Source organism: Momordica charantia (assembly GCF_013281855.1).
Source record: "Momordica charantia cultivar OHB3-1 chromosome 9 unlocalized genomic scaffold, Mcharantia_2.0 BLBB01000009.1, whole genome shotgun sequence".
Lineage (NCBI taxonomy): Eukaryota > Viridiplantae > Streptophyta > Magnoliopsida > Cucurbitales > Cucurbitaceae > Momordica > Momordica charantia.
The window spans coordinates 511,634-532,175 of record NW_028275167.1 but is presented as its reverse complement, the minus strand read 5'-3'; the positions used below and the strand labels follow the sequence as shown (position 1 = coordinate 532,175).

Genomic DNA, 20,542 nt, shown 5'->3' with positions numbered 1-20,542 from the left:
TTTATTTTAGTCGTTTACATCTATTTATGTTAGTTGAATTATAATTTTAATAAGTTAGTATGAATATAATATCTGAGTAGTTAATCCCCTCAAACATATCCTTATTTAATATATCTATAAATTCTTAAGATACGTTTGAGAGTGACGGTAGGAGGAATGATTTTGAAAAATAATAAATAACTAAAAATTAACTACATCCGATTTTGTAAAAGTGATTTAAATACCATTGTTTTTGACATATTTTGTGAATTCATTTGATGAGTTGAAATACGTCATTTTTGTGATTTAAAAATAAAACCAAGTTTATTATTTCTTGTTTTCAATTTTTTCCAGACATAAAAATCCGTAATAAGTGTAAGGCAGTCAAAAGCCAGCTTTGGGCCAAAAAAGAAAGAAAATAAAATTATATATACACATCCCCTACACTGTCACTTCCGACTTGGTGACATGGTCCGTATAAGTTTACAATTTCTAGCCTGACCCAAGATGAGACAAAACAAAATTCCTAAAAAAATAAAATAGAATAACACATGCAAAAACGTCCCAAAAAGCAGTTTGATTGACAAGGATTTGGAGTCTCTTGATCATACCAACTTAAAAATCTCAAGTTCAAACCTTCCGATAAGCTTAATATCAAAAACTCTCATGTCTTCCAAGTCCGAACCTTATAGGGGAACAGAACTCCGACTACCAATTATCTAAAAAACTAACACGGGCAAAAACTTAAACCTCGCCTCCCCGTGTATTTTGATCGCCATCCACAAGCTCATTTACACAAAATTCATGTAAATTGTCGTACATTTTTCTCCACTGCTGTAGCATTTGCATGGATCTTCCATAGTCACGCTTCACTCGTTCCAACTCCATTCCTGTCGCAGCACAACCCTGTTTCTGAAGTAGGTTCACAAACAAAACAGCATGTCAATACAAGTTTTAGAGATGAAGTTTCGTTAGCCACAAAAAATGGAGTCCCGAGGGAGGCCAAGCACCTGAAGTTGTGCGATTTGGTTCTCCATCACGTCACAAGTAAGGGGGGAAGAAAACCCCATAAATTCTCCCGATACACCAATGACAATGCCAGTGTCTTCATCCTCGTCCTTCGAATTTTCGAATTTTGCAAGGGGAGGAGGTACTAGTGAACGATGCTTTCTCAATGAACCTTGGGAACTAGAATTTATCAGCGGTTTAGGGATGACCCGTTGTCGTACGATAATTATATTATTTACAGGACCTGCACAATATCAAGCAAAAGCTAATACAGGATTGATTTATAGTGCCACAAAATAGATATTTATGCATGAAATGAACATTTGGATGAGTTGGAAGTTGGAACCTTTTGAATGTTTAAGAACACGAATGATATTGTTGGTCCTGGTATCCCAAACTTTAATTGCTCCATCCTCAGATCCAGATATCAACAAATTTCCACTTGCACAGTAAGCCAAAGAAGTAACAGACTTGCTACTCAAAATACACAAGTAGAACAAGTTAGAGGCCGGACAAAACAAAAAATACAAATAATATCCTGCTGTACACACTGGAAAACATATTATACATGTTCGGTTTTATCTAAAGTAAGGAAACCCATTGAATTTTGAATTGCACAGAGCACAAATAATATTCTAAAAATTGGAAAGTGCTCAAAATTTTGAGGACGGCTTAACCTTCTCGACAAGTGTGAGATATAATAATGAAACTTGACAAGATAATGGTTTACACAATAAAAAGCTTTTCACAGATACAGACCTCTGATTTGATAATGAGCCGAGAATGTGCAATCCATAATCACTACTAGATGGGCTTTTAGCATTGAGCGCAGCAGTGTATATCTTCCCATCTCTACCACCACCATAGAATACATGTTCGCCAGGATCCAGAGCAATTGCATCGACGATTGAAGGAAATATGATATTTCTTAACAATTTTCCCTTAGATAAGCTCCACACCTAGAAAATCCAAGTTAACATATAACATAGAATACTAAACATATATGGTTTACCGAAACGAAATTATAAATAACAAAAATATGGGCAGGAAAGTAGTCATCACTCGTTAGTGATAAAAGATAAACAATTCAAAACATTCCTTGAATATTTAGAATTGAAACTTAACTGCGTCCTAAAACACCCTCAACTACGGTTTCAATAGCCAATTACACAGCCATATCCTCATAAAATTATATTTATGAACATAGAAATTCTTTAGAGTGCCAAACCTTACAAGTCCGGTCAACGGAGGAAGAGATTATAATAGAGTTGGATCCTCCATAACCTACAACAATATCAGTAATAGGTAGATTGTGCCCAGTGAAACTATGTTCATATAAATGTTTTGCTTCCCTTTGCCACCCATCATCAAATACCCTGTTATACACACGGTCGTAAGAATAATTCCAATTAATGACAATAAACTCTAAACAAAGTGAAGGATGAAATTTTTTACGTTAGAAGGGACCAAACTCTAACACAGCCATCTTCAGAACCGGAAATTAATAGGGAATCGTCTTCAGAGAATACTACGCAAGTAACTGCCCTATAATGACCATGCCATTTCTTAAGCAGTCTACCGCTCAAAACCTGCAGAGCAATGAGCATGCCAAATAGAAACACAGAGAAGAATGTGGAACTCAAATAATGGGAAGACTAGTAGAGTTTTACATAGTTGATGAATTTTAGAATTCAATACCAAAGTATATAATATTTTAAATTTTTTAAAAATAAATCAAACTATACCTCCCACAAGTAAATATCTCCAGAGAAACCACCACCAACTATATAGGTACCCTCATTGTTGGCAGCTAATGGCATTATTGCTTCAGCCGGAAAGCTCTTAACTTCTACTTGAGGCTGCAGAGGAAAATTAATCAAGCACACGATTGGCAAAGAGAATTTATCTTATTACACTTGCAATAACAAGTACCTTAAACCAAGACCAGTAGAGAATGGAGCCTGCTGTGGCAGCGGGATCACGGAGCTGAGAGCATGCGAGAAACTGTTGACCAACACATATAAGACCATGAGAAGGAGAAGCACAAGACTTGTATCTTAGTTGTTCCGCACCCGTGTGGAGGTCCCAGCAACCAATTCCAGAATCAATAGAGGACGAAGCGACCACTAGCACCATTCTCGCTAGAGATAAGGTTTAAGTTTCAGTTTCGTTTGAATATTTGTGGCAGTGAACAAAACTGAACAGATTATGTAAAACTGGCACGTAACCTCTGAGCGTCTTGTTAGGGTTTTAGATTCACTCTCTGCACCAAAAATAGAAGGATCTCAATTACAGTATACACATCCTGTTTATTGACAGTAGTGTCGTGTTAATTTTATGTTATGGAGTGAAATTACTCTTACTTATTTCTAGTTCCACTGGAGTTTAATTTGCATACCATTATGTAATAATATTATCTTGATATCTTATATTTCATAGTTTCATGAGTGCTTTAGTAATTAGTAGACTATCAAACACTGTTAATTTATTTACGTTGATTACTTTTAGTTATTGATCTAATTACTAATTATTGTTGTTGCCTTGTTGGTTCAATGCCCCCAACAAGTGGAAGGACAACGTACACATATTTTTTTCTTTTAATGTTCATGAGTGTGTAGGGTGAGTGCATTCCTAACTAATCTCACGAACCAACTGTTTGTCCCTACTATATTTGGTGGCCAAGAAAGCTCGTGGGATTATAAATCTTAGGGTAGGTGACCACTAGGTTTGAGCCATTCCCTTTAACCCTTTTACTTTTTCACTTGTCCCGATTGACTAATAGGCCAACTCAGGGTGTTTAGAACAAAGTGCACTATTATACATTGGAACACATTTTTCAATTTTTCATAATGAGACTTAAAAGTTTAAATTAGTAAGTCTTCTACTTGAAGATTTGAACCTACCATGCCACCTTTTGGGTACTTTTATATGCTTGGATAAACTTAGGCAATATCATGTATAACAATATAAAATTTTATATACTTGGATAAACTTTTAACTTAGGCAATATCATGTATATAAATGTAAGCAGTTCATGTAATAGCATAACCACATCCAATCACATGACAATATCCATACTTGTGCACATTATATACAAAAATTATTAGGAAGAGGCAACAAACTTACAAGGCTGCCAACCAAAACCAATAAAATAGGCTTGTCCCCAGCTTCAAGCCATTCACAAGTGACTCAGGAGGTTCGTAATTTGATGCAAGGTCAAGGAATAAATATCCAACAACATCAATCTTGGGCCCCCAATCTACAAATTAGGGGAAAAGAATTGAAAATCAACATCTAAAAATGGCATTCTTAACTAACAGACTTAGTTGCTCAAAATCTTCTTTTTACTCTCTCTTCTTCTTTGAAGATACAAAATTACAAGGAAAAATGGTAGGGAAAAAAACAAAAACGAGAGGTGAAATTAAAAGGATTACAATCAATAGCATGATAACCAACCCTCTGAAAGATACAAAAACAAAGTAATTTTTGGAATTCCTTTTAACATAGCAACCCCTTTTGTCCATACTCTACCCATCATCATAGTTTATATTATTGCTTCCCTTCCCAATACTCCAAATGATAGTAAAAATCATAGTTGCACAGCTAGTTAGCCATAGGATTCAATACACAGTAAGATGGTTAGTCCATTAGTTAGTAGGAAGTCTATATGTAGCTGGAAGAGATTAGTAAATGCTTGGAGAATAGTAACGCAATGCCACAATTGAACAGAATCAGTTCCTTACTGAGATCTTCAAAATTCACATCCAAAAATAATTATCAGCTCGTGGGTTACCTAGTCGAGCCGCCGCCGGATTCTGCAGTCGCCGGAGAGCCAAGAAAGAGAAGAAGGGAAAGAAAGACCGACCTTAGAGAGGGAAGGAGATGAAGAGGAAGAAGTCGGCGGCTGGAGGAGGGAGAGGAGAGGGAAAGTGAGAAAAATTTCTCCACCCGCTCCATTGGTGTGAACTTTTATATAGAGCTAAAAAAATCCTATCGACTTTAGGAAATTTCATTCGAAAGTTTAATAGTTAATTCAAAAATCAAAATCTAGCTCTAATTAAAAATCTTTTTGAAATTTAATTTAAAACTAACCTTAATCGAATGCGAACTTGATATTAAAAAAATAGGAACAAGAAACAAGTAGCAGACAGCTGGCTTGATAATGTTCTGGTCGTTTATTGTTTATTGTTTCTTCTTTTTAATAAATTTTTTTTTTAAAATTGCATATCTCCATCTATACATCATTTTTCAGTTTACACATTTATATTTTGGTACAAATTAAAAAAGATAATAAGAAAATTTGATTGGATTGTTTTCTAAATTTTAATACAAATTTAGGAATGGTTCTAAAAAAAATATGAAAACAAAAAAAATTTGGTCAATTGGATAACCATTTCGTTTTTTGTTTTTAGACTAAAAACATAATTGTTTGATAACTATTTTTTGTTTTTCAAAAACCATTTTGAAATTCTATGTAACTTAAAAAAAAAAGTAGTAGTAACAGGTTTTTGTTTTCAAAAGCTCATTTCTTTTTTTAATACTCAAATTTTTTTTTTCTGGTATTTATCCCTAAAAAATTTATTTTTCACTAAAATTATTTCTAAATTTCTCTCTATTTTTTTTCTTTAAAATTTTCATATTTTGAATATTTATTGTTATTTGTCTCTCTCCAACATTTTCTGTATTTTTTTCTAACAGACTAGTTTCATTTCTCTCACTAAAAAATTAATATTCTTCTTAACCTTTTTATCTCGAAAATTTTATATTTTATAACTTTTCTGTCTCTTCGTAATCTAATTTTTTTCTAAAAATTATATTTTATTTTCTCGTTCAATTTGTTTTTTTTATATAAAATTATATTTTGAATATTGTTTTTATCTCTTCCAGTATAATTTTTCTCTTTCTTTATAATTTCTTTTTCTTTCTTTAACATATTTTTTCCTCTCGACTTTATTTTTTTCTCCAAATTTTTCTGTTTTTGTCTTTAATTTTTCTCAACCTATTTTTTTCTAAATATTTTTATTTATCTCACTAAAATTTATCTTTCAAAAGTTTATTTACATCTCTATTTTCATGTTTCTACATCAGGGGAAGACAAAGATTTCCGCAGAGTTGGGTCCCAAAAATAAAAAATGCACGTTCGACGTGCCCCATTCCATTTTTCAAATAATTAATATATATTTATTACCCTTGTTTATATTTAAATTATAAAATGATTAAAAATAATTCCATTTTTACTCTCGGACCCAAGAACGAGGTGGAGATGGAGACTAAAAATTTTCACGAGCTGGGGAGAGCATCCTCATTTGCACCCACACCATCACTACTCTATATAAAATTTTCTCTCTCTAATAAATATTTTGAATTTTCTAACTTTTTAAAAACAAAAAACTAAAAATGGTTTTGATTTTTTGTTTTTTAAAAACAGAAAACCAAAATAAAAAATAAAAAACACCAAAAACCAAAATGGTTATGAAACGTGTCTGTTAAGTTTTTTAATAAATTTGAAAACGACAAAATGGAAAAATTAAATTATCGTCAATTTGCTGTGATTTTGAGAACCATTTTGTTCAAATTTCAAAGAGGCTCTGTTTGGTAAATTTGTGCTTGCGCCATAAACCAACCGCAACCGCAACCGCGTTGGAATCGAATATATCTATTGCGTCTCCCATTCGCCAAAATCAAAATGATCCCAAATTTCTTATTGCCTACAACTTTCTATCCCACCTTTAATCATCATCATTTGGACTTCGGAGACAGCGACACGCAAGAAAATGGCGACCGGAAGGGACATCGCTCGCGGGTTTTCTTCCCAAGATGATCATAAAACCAACCCTCCAGGTTTTTCGGATATATCATATCACCCACTTTCTAAATCGGTCTCCTGCATGATTGTATAAAAATAGAAACTTGCAGTTGAAGGAAATTACTTCCATTGTTTTTTCCATACGAAGAGTTTTGACTTTGCTTTTCTGCTGAGTTGCGGTTTTTCCTTTTTAATCAGTGTTTTTGGGTAGTCTAGGCTCTATCTTCCTCGAGTTTGTTTATTAATCTCCTCATTCATATCGATAATTATATTGTTTGGTTGACTAATCTTATCTTACAAACATTTCGTTGGGGAAGAAACTTGTGGGAGTAAGTTGCTATAGAGTTTGAATTCATTCCTATCACTACTGGACCAATTCCTATCTTATCTTACTTGATGAACAGGATCTGTTCTAAAGTTGTACAACTGTGTCCTTGTGTTCTAAGTCATATGAAATTATTTTAGATTTGTTGAAATGCTAGGCATAGTGTTTAGACCACAATTCTTATTATCTAGTTGTTATGCTGTTAAATTTGTTGATTCTGTTTTTTTTTTCTTTTTATGTCCACGGCCCGATAAGAATTGGAACTTAATTTTGCAAACTTGCTTCCTTTTTGGTCAATTAATTACTGGTTCGTTCTTTTCAGGTGTTTCTGGTCGGACTTTTATGAAAGCTTTCAATCTCCCGGTGGAGATAAATTCAGACACCTTGGACCCGGTCTCATGTCAGCACCAGCTTAAAAGATCAATAACTGAGAAGCAGAGGCATGAAAGCATACTTGCTGCAGATGCAGCTCAAATATTTGATAATGAAATTTCTATTGATCAGAAGGTATTCGAGAGCATACAATTCCGTTGATATGTTTTAATAAGAGATAATAAAGAGATGTCAAAAAATAAAATAAAATAAAAAAAGAAGAGAAAATAAAGGGAACAAATAAAAAAAGTACAAAAAAGAAGAAGATGAGGCTCCCTCACTATAATCAAAGAATATTACATAAAAGGCTCCTCAATTGGTATGCATCCAAAAAGGAAAATAGCCACTGAACTCTTTTTACAAAGAACACCTAAAAATTAGTCTTCTTGGACTGGAAAAATTCCTACGGGCATGATCAAACATTCTTCTATTTTCTCTAGTCAAAGCTCCCTCAACTTGGCACAGACTAATTTAGTCCTTACAGTGGAATTTTCATTTGTATCCCAACATATATTTTACATAGAAGCACATTTATCTTCTTAGGTCTTGGCTCTATATCATGTCTTTGCTAGTGACACCAACCTCCCATGCGCCCCGCAGCCTGCTGCCTATCACAAAATTCAACTCTTAGGCTTGTCTCGGCATCAATTTGGGCTTAAAGTTGCATTTGAACTGAGTGTATTAGATGATTAGACTACAACCATTAGAGTAAATCTCATTATTGCCGTCAATGAGGGCCGCAGAGGTCTATGCTTCAAGGGAAACTGTCATTACCTTTTAGATTAAGAGCAACATTTTTTAGGATCAAATTTGCAATCTCCAAAGTCCCTCTTCGCAAGGCTTTGACACAAAGTTTCAATTAGTTTAACGTGACCTTCCACCCTCCTCAGTCCATTCCCACCAAAAGTTTCTCGTAATCTTTTCTAAATTCTTGCTCACAGAACTAGGAACTTTGGAAATAGATAAGAAATACGATGGAATACCATACCACTCGAAAGAGACTTAATTAGAGTTTTCTTATAATATAATTTTTGTTTACAATTTACGAACTTTTTATTGATAAATCAAAAGGGAGACCTAACTAGAGTTAGTCTCCCATTTTATCTTTCCGGTCTCTGTCAACTTCTCTGTCCTCTCTCTCTCTCTTTTTTATTTTAATTCTAACTTTTTTTCCCTGAAATAAATTTGAGGGTGCATGTTTTCTTATTGCAATTGACTTTTATATTGTTGGAACATTCTAATACTGAAACTATTTGAGTGGTTCTGTCTGAAAAATGGTGGACTAATTGTTTTAGATTAGAAATCGGATGCAAGTTACTTTTCCCCCCTCATGATATTGAATCTAGGATGTACCTTCTTTTTAAATGAATTTTGCAGTTGAAATTGCTGCACAGAGTAACTACCGTGAAAGATGATGGAACTGTCGAGTTTGAAGTTCCAGGACATATTGAATCTCAATCTATTAGTGCTGAATCTGAAGAAATTTTCAGTAATGCTGATGATGAACCCCTTGATTTAGCCGATTTTCACTATATACGGCCTATGCAAATAGTAATACTTATTGTTGGAACCCGTGGAGATGTGCAGCCGTTTATTCCATTTGGAAAACGATTGCAGGTAATCATACTTTTTGCAATGTTTAATTCCTATGCATTTCATTTTCTTTAGATGTCTCAGATTGCCTTTTGTTGTGATTGATATTATTAATACTTAATAGTAGGTATTCTGAGTACTAGTTTTTTCATTTATGCATATCTTCCATCTTCATTTCCTATTGAAGAAGATTAGAATTGGAATTGGAGGAATTGGAATCCTCTAGGCTGGCTCTAATAATAGCAACAAATTATTTAATAGAAGAACAAGGTGTTTACAAAAGCACAGCACCTTTTCTATAGGACCTGCCACTTGGCCAACTAACTAATTAAACACTAACTATGACTAATATATTGTATCGCAAACGAAAAAGGGAATGGCTTCCCTCTGTAACAAGACTTTGAGGAATGGAGAGCCCTTTCCTCTTCAATTTCCAGCCTAGCCCACACTGACAGAAGACAAATGGTTTTGGAGATGTGATCCTTCAAAGAACTTTTTTGTCAAATCATTGGTGATAGATTTGTCTTCTCCAAATCATCAAGAGGAAACCCTCTACAAAATAATTTGGAAAAAAAAAACCAAAAAAAAATCAAATTCTTTTGCTGGGAACTTAGTCATGCTTCCATCAATGCCCAGGATATCCTTCAAAAAGGACTCCCCAATCTAGCCATCTCTCGAAGCTGCTGTTTTATGTGCATGAAGGAAGCACAAAACCAGAATCATCTTTTCATCTCCTGCAGCTTGCTACCAGATTTTGGACCACGATTCTTCACTCTTTTGGCTGGCAGACCCCTATTCACGAGAATCTGATCTTTCTCCTCCATGCCTTTCTTGATGGCCACCCGTTCAGAAAGAAGAGCATCCTCTGGGCTCATATCGTCAAAGCCTTCCTATGGACAATATGGATGAAAATGAACAATAGACTCTTCAACAACAAACACCTCTCTTATGATTCCTTCATAGAATCAATTTTTGTAAAGGCTCTTGGTTGGTGTAAATGTTTTTACCCTTCTTCTACAAATTAATGTCTCATCGTGTGGCAGTGAAGGATGTTATCTCTGCTTTGAGAAATGGAATTGCTCCTTGCATGCAATAGTGAAAGTTCTGCCTTGCAATAAACGTCCCTTTGCTTGCTTAGAACTAGAATACGATTAAACAGTTAGGAAATGAAATCCACAATAGCTTTCTCAAACGTTCCACCACCAATTTTTTATGGCAACAACTGTTAGGTTTCAAGTCTGAGCTATTAGAATGACAGTATATTTTGAAGCATTAGATCTCTGGTAAGCTGTAGAGGAACACTATGATGTATGAACTATAAATGATGAAACAATATAATAATAAGAATTTTCCAGTATCTGCTAAATTAAAATGATCATCGTTTCCTCATTGACTTCAATATATACAGGACTATGGTCATCGTGTAAGATTGGCTACTCATTCAAATTTCAAGGACTTCGTCTTGACAGCCGGGTTGGAATTTTATCCTTTAGGAGGAGATCCAAAACTGCTTGCAGCTTGTACGTACTTGACTCACCATTTGCTTTGTTGTATGCCCACTCATTTGGTGTAACTCACATGAATTTCTATTTATAATTTGCTTTCTCAAATCTATCGTAGTTTCGATTTGTGATTGTTTGGCCGATCTGAAAATGGTAAGATATTTGAGTAATTCAACAATTTCATTTAAATATTTCTTGATTTTTTTTAAATTTATTTATTCGATTTTAAAACTTAAATTGTTAAATCACCACTAAACGCAATTGGTAGGTTACATTATATTTAATATTTTATCAATATTCTTAACACTCCTCACCCATGGGCTTAGAAATGAGTACGAGGTCCAACAAATGACTATCAATATTATTTTAGATGGAGATGATAATGCCAAAGTTTGAACGCATAATATCTGACAGTAATACCATATTAAATCGTCACTAAACTAAAAAAAATTAAGTGGATAGGTTATGGTATATTTAATATATTTTTAATATTCTCAACACTCCTCACTTGTGGGTTGAGAAATTAACACGAGGCTCAACAAGGTGACTATCAATATTAATTAAGATGGAAATGACATTGTCAAAGTTCGAGCACATGACTTCTTGTTTCAATACCACGTTGGCATGTTAGATCACCACTAAACCGAAAAAGTTTAAAAGTTTAAGTTGATAATATAATATCCTTAACATTTATGTTGACCTTAACGTTGATGTAAATGGTATAAATGGAACTTTGAGCTGTAAATCATGGATTGCCCTAACATGGACTTGTGACATTTTTTCATTTTTTTTAGTACAACGTAGAATACCCATTGAGGGTTAAAAAACACATTTGAACTTCAATATGCAACAATTTAGTCCCTGTGCTTTAAAAATTGTAAAATTTTCTTATAAAGTGTTTATTCTGAAAGGTACTAGAAATCCATGAATGGCTCCAAAAGACCTGCCAATTATAAAATTAAAACCAAAAGTATAGTATTAAAATTTAGATTTAAGATTTTGCTGTTTATGCAGTTTTTTTCTAAACGCTTCCTTCTTGTGAAATAGATATGGTAAGAAATAAAGGCTTCTTGCCTTCTGGGCCTTCTGAGATACCCATTCAAAGAAGTCAAATGAAGGATATTATTTACTCTTTGCTTCCAGCTTGCAAAGAACCTGATATGGATAATGGTATTCCCTTCAAAGCAGATGCAATTATTGCCAACCGCACAGCATATGGTTAGATTTTGTGACCATGATTCTATCAGTTTATTGGTTCCAATATATCCGATATCTAAGTTGTAGCAAGGGCGGGTTTTTAGGAACTGATCCTAAAGCACTGTTTATGATAGCTCTGAAAACCTGGATGTGCTATTACTTTTTTGTTTACCTGTATCAAAGTGCTTTTCCATTTGGAAAACACTTGATGTATGGGAACTGTGGTTGTTAAATAATTAATGTACTCTTCCTCAATACTTTTTGAAACTAAAATGGTCTTTTCTCATTTAGTCAGACATGGGCAGTTGTAGGTGTCAAGATAGTGACTTTATGTTATGCTTTGGTTTTTGTTTTTGTTTCTTTAAGTGGGATATCAAAGACCTCACTCCTTGCATTATGCTCATGGTTCACCCTGGGTTGTCCACCTAAGGTAGCTTCGGGGGATAATAGCATTTTAAAGTTGTTTTTGACATAGGAACTTGAATCATGGACCTTTGAGGGTAGCTCCAAAAATCCCTTGCTTTTATCATGGGGCACCCTTTTGGGTATGATGTGATAGTGACTTTAAGCTTGAATCATGGACCTCAGAGGGTATCACCAAATGTCCTAGCCTTTATCATTTATCGTTAGGCTACCTCTTGGGGTGTGACAGTGGCTTTATATTCCAACTTAGTATGTTGTATTTGAAAATTTTTATCTGCTGCTTATTCCTAACCATTACTCTACATATTAAACTTTTATTATAGGGCACACTCATGTGGCAGAGGGACTTAAGCTACCACTTCATATATTTTTTACAATGCCATGGACGTAAGTCTTGTCTCGGTAATGGACTGTGGCTGAACCATTGACCTGCTTGACTTGTTCTAATGTTTATGGTTGTATGCATTCCTTTATGTACCACGTGATTGAACTGCCTATGTTCTATTCTCCTCCAGGCCAACTAATGAATTTCCCCATCCATTATCCCGTATCAAGCAACAGGCAGGATATAGGGTGAGTCTGTTGGTTGCTTTTGAATTATTTTCATCAAGAAACCCCCATCTTTAAGAATAAATTATTAAGTTGAAATAGTATCAACAATCTCAAGGATAGAGAATTGAATATTCTACCTGCTCATTCTATATTTTAACGGCCAGTATGGATCGGGTTTTGTTTGGTCGTTATAGATATGTGTTTCAAGATACAGAAAAAGTAATATCTGAGAATTAAATATTGGTTCTCTTCTATCTTCAGCTTTCGTATCAAATTGTTGACTCCTTGATTTGGCTCGGAGTGCGGGATATTATTAATGATTTTAGGAAGAAGAAGCTGAAGATACGGCCAGTAACGTATTTAAGTGGTTCACGATTCTCTGAATCTGATGTGCCTCATGCTTATTTGTGGAGTCCGTACCTTGTTCCTAAACCAAGAGGTGGTGACTTTATATTTCAACAGCATACTGCGCTTTTTCTTTGCTTTATACTGTTTTAGAATTAGGAACAGGTTTTCATTTTTCATTTCTGGATTTTTTTTTGGGTAAATTACATGTTTCCTCCCTTGGTTTACACTGATCTTCAGTTTTTTAGCTCTCATTTGAGTTGTTTTTCGTTGTTGTTTGACAAGAAATACTCACCTCCTCAAGTTCAGTGTAAATTTTATCCCTTGACAAAATGAATCAAGACAAATTTCTTTCTGCCGTGAACTTCATTTAAATTATTTTCTAATATTGAATTGGTATGAAGGAAAACTTTGTTGGATTGGCTCTGTTTAAATACTTTGAGCCTTGAGGATATTGGCATTTCTTTAGTTGAAATTAAGCCCTAAAGCATCAATCAGGATCCATTGGTTTGTTAAAGTCTTTATCATTTCCCAAGTTTGTTACCGTATCTCCTCCCAAAAGTGCAATTTTTCAGGGTATCCTTCGATCATAAGGATTGATAGATGGGAACCAAAAATTTGTTCATTGCTCACTTTAATGTCTTTTGCTCCTTGAGATGTTTACGCAGTACTTGAAAAGTTGTATGGGTTGGAGTGCTTTTGGTTGGTCCATCATAAATCGGAAGTGTGTTTGGTTGAGACATGAATATGGGAAGAGAGATCTTGTTTAAAGTTGCTAGGCAAAATGCTTCGAGTTTTTGACCTTTTACAAAGTTTTCGAGTTGATATTTTCCATTGTTTAGAATCATGATGCAGTTTATGTAGCTTGCTTGAACATTTTTCTATCTCTTTATCTATCAATGAGAAATCGTTAAAAAAAAACGGAAAAGAGATAGAAGGATGATAATTCTTTTTGGATGTGAACTTTGAAGATCTCAGTAAGGAACTGAGTGTACTGACTCTTGTTCAATTGTGGCATTGAGTTACTATTCTCCAAGCATTTAATAGGCTAGGAATTCTCCTATGTAAATGACTTCCCTGCCCACAGTTTCTTCCAGCTACATATAGAGTTACTGTCTTTGCTCCTAACTTTCAACTATCTAATGGGCTAACTATCTTACTGTTTATTACTCCCCATGGCTAACCAGTTGTGCAACCATGATTTTTACCATCATTTGGAGCATTGGGAAGGAAAGGAACAGTAGGAACCATGATGATGTGTAGAGTATGGACAAAAAGGGTTCCTATGTTAAAAGGAATTCCAAAAATTTATTTGTTTCTAAATCTTCAGAGGGTTGGTTATCGTGCTATTGATTGTAATCCTTTTAATTTCACCTCACTTCCTTGTTTTTTACCCTACCATCTTTCCTTGTAAAATTTTGTATCTTCAAAGAAGAGAGAAGAAAAAAAGATTTTGAGCAACTAAGTCTGTTACTTAAGAATGCTATTTTTTAGATGTTGATTTTCAATTTTTTTCCCCTAATTTGTAGATTGGGGGCCCAAGATTGATGTTGTTGGATACTGCTTCCTTGACCTTGCATCAAATTATGAACCTCCTGAGTCACTTGTGAAATGGCTTGAAGCTGGAGACAAGCCTATTTATATTGGTTTTGGCAGCCTTGTAAGTTTGTTGCTTCTTCCTAATAATTTTCATATATAATGTGCACAAGTATGGATATTGTCATGTGATTGGATGTGGTTATGCTATTACATGAACTGCTTACATTTTTATACGTGATTTTGCCTAATTTAAAAGTTTATTCAAGTACATAAAAGTTTATATTGTTATACATGATATTGCCTAAGTTCATCCAAGCATATAAAAGTACCCAAGAGGTGTCATGGTAGGTTCAAACCCTCTAGTTGAAAACTTATTAATTTAAAACTTTTATTGTCTGATTATGCAAAACTAAAAAAGGTTTTCCAATGTAAAATAGTGCACTTTGTTCTAAACACCCTGAGTTGGCCTAGTGGTCAATCGGGGTTTAAAGGTTTAAAGGGAATCGGTCAAACCATAGTGGTCACCTATCTAGGATTTAAAAATCCTACGAGTTTTCTTAGTAATAAAATGTCTAAAATGTAGTCATAGTTGTTTCGATAGATTAGTTGAAGGGGGTGCAACAAGTCTGGACACTCATGAATATTAAAAGAAAAAATGTGCACTTTGTCCTTTACTTGTTGGTGGCATTGGACCAACAACAATAATTAGTAATTAGATCGAGAAATAAAAGTTAACATACATAAATTAATATTATAGTGTTTGATAGTTACTAAAATAGTAATTCTAAAAGGTTAAAGCACTCATGAAACTATGAAATATAAGACACCAAGATAATGGGGACACTGTTTAAATAATGATAGGCAAGTTAAACTTTGGGGAAGTAGAAATAAGGAAGATTATTTTCACTCCATAACAAAAACTTTATATAAACTTTTTATAAGTTTGACTTTTCTTAGTGTTTTACAATTTACATTTGGTTTGAATTTGATTTGAATTATGCCAATTTTGTAAAATTTTGAACTTTCTGCTCAATTTAAAAACACATTTATGGTATTTATGTAAATACCTCACTAAAAAAGTATCTAGCATGGAGTTGGAAAATCAGGTTGATGGTTTAATTAAAATATAAGCTCTCTTTCTCCATTTGTTTTTCAGCCTGTACAAGAGCCAGAAAAGATGACACAGATTATCATGCAAGCATTGGAAAGAACCGGACAGCGGGGTATCATTAACGAAGGGTGGGGTGGCCTTGGGAAGTGTAAGTGTTTAGTTTCAGTTCAATGCACATTCTTTATGGATAGGTTCCTGACTCGAGTGCCGTGCTTAATAAGCAATGTGGCTTACATGACTGAGTTTATACCTTCCCAGCTGCAGAACCAAAGGACTTCATATATTTGTTGGACAATTGCCCTCATGATTGGCTGTTTTTCAAGTGCAAGGCTGTGGTGAGGCTTAATGGTTTTTTCTTTGTTGCTTTGAATACAATTTGCAGGCTAGATCTTGTCTTCTTTAAGCACATAATCTTTCTTTCTTTCATTTCATTGTTGGTCGAGTGGCAGTTGAGCTCATCAAGTTCTTGAATCCTCTTTCCTCTGTTGTGGACTAAAACAATGGCCTTCTTTTGGGTTTTGATGAAACAGCCTATATCTTGTTTTTAATTTTACGTGTAATGACAAACAGTCAAATAAGCATAAAGAGCAACTATTTATTAGTGGGCTAGAGAAACCAAATGACAACAGTACTATTCTGAAGCAGCAACTTGGATTATGACAACTCCTAAGTCTTGAGAATTTTTTAGGATTGAGACTACTCAAATCTCTGAAGGTTAAACTGGAACTTGGAAGGGAGCTCTTACAGATGATTGTGCACACGTTCTCATTTTTTGCGGGTGGAAAGCAATTCTATTATCATTAAAAAGTGCTTCTTATTAAACGTATATTTTGTATGGTTTTAATACTTCAAAAGTTTTTTTATCTGATTAGAAATATTTTTTGAGGAATCAATATTTACTTATATTTCGAGAATTGACAAATCATTAAACTAGAAATAATTCAAATTATCAAAAAACTTATTGAAGTGAAAACCATTAGAATTACAAAAGGATGAAGTGGGAGAGAGCATGTGTATGGAGAGACTAATGTGAATTAGTGTGTAGAAGAGAGATTATTGAGAGTAAGGGAAGTATATACGTTGAGAGAAGCATAAATTGTGTAGAGAAATTGGTGTAAGAAATGTGTGTAACAAGAAATTAGTGAGAGAAAATATGTCTAGGGATAGATTAGTGAGAAAAATTTTGTGTAAAGAGAAGATAGTGCAAGAAAGTACGTGAAGAGTGTAATTAGGAAAAAAATGTATGTTGTAAGATTGAGAATGAAATGTTTAACTTTAAACTAACTATCAATTTCTTCTTCGAAAAACACTTCTAAGTGCTTCTAAGTTGTAGCCACCGGAATTAGGAAGTGTTTTTAACTATCTAAAAGCACTTTGTTAAAATTATAGCCTCACTTGATTGCTGCTTTTTCCTCAGGTGCATCATGGAGGTGCTGGAACAACAGCTGCTGGTCTAAAAGCTGCAGTATGAACTTCTGTCAATATCGTTTTGTGTTTCTTCTTCAATTTGGTTTGGTGTTCTGACTTTCATTGAATTCTATAGTGCCCAACTACAGTTGTTCCTTTCTTTGGTGACCAACCTTTCTGGGGGGAGCGAGTACATGCTCGAGGAGTCGGTCCTCCGCCCATCCCGATAGATGAGTTCTCACTTCCAAGATTATTGAATGCCATAAACTACATGCTTGATCCCAAGGTTAGATTGAGATTCTGGTTTCTATAGTATTCTCTTTAATTAGCTACTCTCATGTTCTCTGTTAAGCAATAATCCCAATTTGATCCATGGAGTCCAGTTTATACTGATTTTGTTAACTGAGTTTAATTTTTTAATCAGTTAAACCAAGACAACATAGAATAATTTGATTGATAGAATTCATCATTTAAAATATATAATTAACTCCATTAATCCCAAAGGTTTGGACTAAGTTTCGATTTGGTCCCTTTAAAAATTTTAATTTAGTCTCCATAGTTTTAAAAGTTTCAATACATCTCTATTGTTTGGGCCTAGTTTCATTTTGGCCCCTATAAATTTAAAAGTTTCAATTTAGTCCATATAATTTGATCAAACTTCACAAACGGTCCTTGTTACAATTACTTTATTGAATTCATGTCATTTTCTATTTACGTAGCATATTTTCTATTTGCATTAGCTGAATGCATTACGGTTTTAGACCGAGTGAAAAACAGGAGAAATGGGTGGATTTTCATGTGGGTAAAAAACTATCTAAGGACGATTGGTGAGGTTTGACTGAATTACAGGGATCAAAGTGAGACTAATCTCTAATTATAGAATTAAATTAAAACTTTTAAAATCACAGGAACTAAGTTGAAATTTAGCTAAAATCATAGCAACTAATTTGTAATTTAACCTACTTTTTTATCATCGTTATGGTTCCTATATATGTAGAAGTTTCATTAAGCATTAAGGTGCCTATCTTTAGATCAAAACTTGCCAAATGTCTCTTAAAGGTAATAAATTTTTAATATGACAAGATATTTGTGGACCACAGGCTAGGAAGTGACAAAGTGTTCGTGTCAGACATGTGTTGGACACGGACATGCTCGGACACGTTTCTGACATGCAAAATATCGTGTCTGTTTTTTTAATAGCGGACACATGGGGACACGCAGTGGATACGCCCACTTAAAAGAATCTTTTTTCTTTTGAGTTCAAAAGAAACCTAAAATCAAATGAAAAACAAAAATCTAGCGCATTAAGTACTTAAAAACCCACTACGAATAAAAAAATAAATAAAAAGTTACAACTTAAAAAAAAAAACCCAAACAATAACGAAGGAGAGTTTCTCCTCTCCTTGCCTGATTGCTCTTTGTCTCTCTCTACCTTTGCTTTGCCTCACTCCACCCTCGATTGCCCTCTAACTAGATTTGAGAATTTTTTTTTTTTTTTTTTTTTTACTTGGAAATATTACTACCTCATTATATACACATATATTATTTATTTCATTTTATTTAAGTTAACATGTCCCCAACGTGTCCGTATCCGTGCTTAGATGACGGATATGGTAGATGAGCTCTAACGTGATATTTTATCTCTGTTGAGATATCTATATATGAATTAAATTTACCTTTAACTCACGAGCTTAAGCTTTTAGGTTCATTGGTGATTTATTCATGTTCAAGATAGAATCAAAATAGGAGATCTTGTGTTCAGACTCTTGTGTTGTTATTTTCTCTCCATTTATATTCATTTCTAGTTATTGGGTATTTGTGCAAATTTCCAAGCCCACAAGTGGGGAGTTGAGATATCTATATATGAATTAAATTTACCCAACTTATTAGCTTAAGCTTTTGGGTTCATTGGTGATTTATTCATTTTAAGAATTTCAATCACGTAGAATTTGACAAGTCCCCTTAATTGAAACTAAGATCAAAACGTAAGAGTAGTGAAAATAAGATCAATGCAATTTTACTACATTTAACTTTATTATACTCAATTGAGATAAAAATTACAATTGAACTGCTCTAAATCGGGAAGGAATTTGAGGGAAAATTGTTTGGGTTTTGAATAATGGAGGGTACAGAAGAAGTGGATTTTGTTCTTTTAGCTTACAGGTGGAATTTGATTCCTTTTAGATCTAAAGTTTATTTGCTACCTTTTCATGGACACTTCGTAAATCTTAATACTTTGTTTCAAAAGAACATGTGATAATTTGGTTGATGGTAGAATCTATCAAAGACTCAAGAAAGAGACATTACAGGTGAAGGAGCGAGCTGTTGAGCTTGCAAAGGTTCTTGAGATCGAGGACGGAGTCGAAGGAGCTGTGAGAGCGTTCTTCAAGCAACTTGCACGGAAGAAACTCGAGCCAGAGCCTGAACCTCGACAGTCAAGTCTTATGTCAATAAGAAGATGTTTTGGTTGCTCCTGAACCTTTTATGGTGGTGGTTCTCAAATTGCTTTGCACATACTCTTTTGCTGATGTTGTTGTAAAGAATGAGGATTTATACATGAGATGACAAGAATAGAGAGAGACAGAAATATTTGTTGTAAAATTTGATCAAGCATTATGTGTAATTGTTGTAAAAGTTGAGGTTAGACAGTTAAGTGTTGTTTCACAGATTGTTCTGTATAGTAGTTTTTAAGAGTTGTGATTGTGTAGTGGAATAAATGTTGACGTCATTGTTCATTAAAATTTTCTACCTTGATTTTTGAATTTTGTAAAATGCATATTAATCTTTTGTTGTTAAATAAGGTTTTGTGTTGTTTAAGAAAGACATATACACATTTTCTTGCACAAAGGAGAACAATTTTTTCAAGAGGAATATGTTTGTGGGAGTAAAATCTTACGAATGTAGAATTCATACATGGAAGGCATAGGTTTGTAGAAGTTAGGAGAATAACAAAGATTTTTCTTTTTCTTTTCTTTTGAGTTCTATGACTATGCGGTGGAGCATCAAATCGTTAACTTTAGGAATAGTAATATGTGTGTTATTTATTTGAGCCAGGCTTAACGATAAACAAGAAGACACGATACATATAAACCTCGTAGAATAATCTATGATAAAAAAAATTTAAAATATTCATAGGTTTATAAATGAACTAATGTTCATTAAACTAATTTGGATTAAATTGTTTTAACTTTGGTCCAAATTTATAAAATAGAAAAATATGATTCAAGACTCTAGAAGCTAATAAGGATATTTTTGTAAATATGCTCTATGAACTTGGCCTTGAATATTATAATTGTAATTAGAATTTTTTGTTTTTAGACTAAGATCTGCGAGTAATTTTTCTAAACTTACTTCTATATGGCATCTATCAAAATTAGTATTAC

The 20,542-nt window shown here is 33.8% G+C and overlaps 2 protein-coding genes across 8 annotated transcripts; one reads left to right on the top strand and one right to left on the bottom strand.

Annotated features, from left to right (window-relative positions):
• Positions 1 to 389: 389 nt before the first annotated feature.
• On the bottom strand, positions 390 to 4,992 carry LOC111019080 (protein ROOT INITIATION DEFECTIVE 3). 2 transcript variants are annotated; one of them, XM_022295374.2, is made up of 10 exons: positions 4,853 to 4,992; positions 4,114 to 4,246; positions 2,920 to 3,250; positions 2,733 to 2,846; positions 2,443 to 2,576; positions 2,216 to 2,363; positions 1,747 to 1,946; positions 1,334 to 1,461; positions 990 to 1,231; positions 390 to 891 (listed from the first exon to the last, which is right to left on the bottom strand). In XM_022295374.2, exons 3-10 carry the CDS (start codon positions 3,121 to 3,123, stop codon positions 724 to 726), a joined length of 1,338 nt encoding a protein of 445 aa, XP_022151066.1. In that variant the 5' UTR covers positions 3,124 to 3,250; positions 4,114 to 4,246; positions 4,853 to 4,992; the 3' UTR covers positions 390 to 723. The 2 variants fall into 2 exon arrangements, with proteins under 2 accessions (XP_022151066.1, XP_022151059.1); XM_022295367.2 differs by having other exon boundaries at positions 4,781 to 4,942.
• Positions 4,993 to 6,578: 1,586 nt separating this feature from the next.
• LOC111018111 (sterol 3-beta-glucosyltransferase UGT80A2) lies at positions 6,579 to 19,917 on the top strand. Of its 6 annotated transcripts, none has more exons than XR_015787248.1 (14): positions 6,579 to 6,828; positions 7,441 to 7,625; positions 8,868 to 9,107; positions 10,492 to 10,603; positions 11,633 to 11,803; positions 12,529 to 12,592; positions 12,721 to 12,778; positions 13,019 to 13,196; positions 14,632 to 14,762; positions 15,798 to 15,900; positions 16,011 to 16,087; positions 17,170 to 17,217; positions 17,309 to 17,445; positions 19,469 to 19,608. XR_015787248.1 is itself a non-coding variant. In XM_022294099.2 (14 exons), exons 1-14 carry the CDS (start codon positions 6,762 to 6,764, stop codon positions 19,634 to 19,636), a joined length of 1,656 nt encoding a protein of 551 aa, XP_022149791.1. In that variant the 5' UTR covers positions 6,583 to 6,761; the 3' UTR covers positions 19,637 to 19,917. The 6 variants fall into 6 exon arrangements, 5 of the variants coding, with proteins under 5 accessions (XP_022149791.1, XP_022149759.1, XP_022149768.1 ...); XM_022294099.2 differs by having other exon boundaries at positions 6,583 to 6,828; positions 11,729 to 11,803; positions 17,296 to 17,445; positions 19,469 to 19,917; XM_022294067.2 differs by having other exon boundaries at positions 6,584 to 6,828; positions 17,296 to 17,445; positions 19,469 to 19,917.
• The last annotated feature ends 625 nt before the right edge of the window (positions 19,918 to 20,542 follow it).

Coding starts and splice junctions, on each gene's coding strand:
- LOC111018111 (XM_022294067.2), top strand. CDS start 6,762: ATGGCGACCGGAAGGGACATCGCTCGCGGGTTTTCTTCCCAAGATGAT. Junction 14,763..15,797: donor ATATTGGTTTTGGCAGCCTT/GTAAGTTTGTTG, acceptor TTTGTTTTTCAG/CCTGTACAAGAGCCAGAAAA. Junction 17,446..19,468: donor ACTACATGCTTGATCCCAAG/GTTAGATTGAGA, acceptor GAGACATTACAG/GTGAAGGAGCGAGCTGTTGA.
- LOC111019080 (XM_022295374.2), bottom strand. CDS start 3,123: ATGGTGCTAGTGGTCGCTTCGTCCTCTATTGATTCTGGAATTGGTTGC. Junction 2,364..2,442: donor AGAGTTTGGTCCCTTCTAAC/GTAAAAAATTTC, acceptor TGTGTATAACAG/GGTATTTGATGATGGGTGGC. Junction 1,462..1,746: donor GGCTCATTATCAAATCAGAG/GTCTGTATCTGT, acceptor TATTTTGAGTAG/CAAGTCTGTTACTTCTTTGG.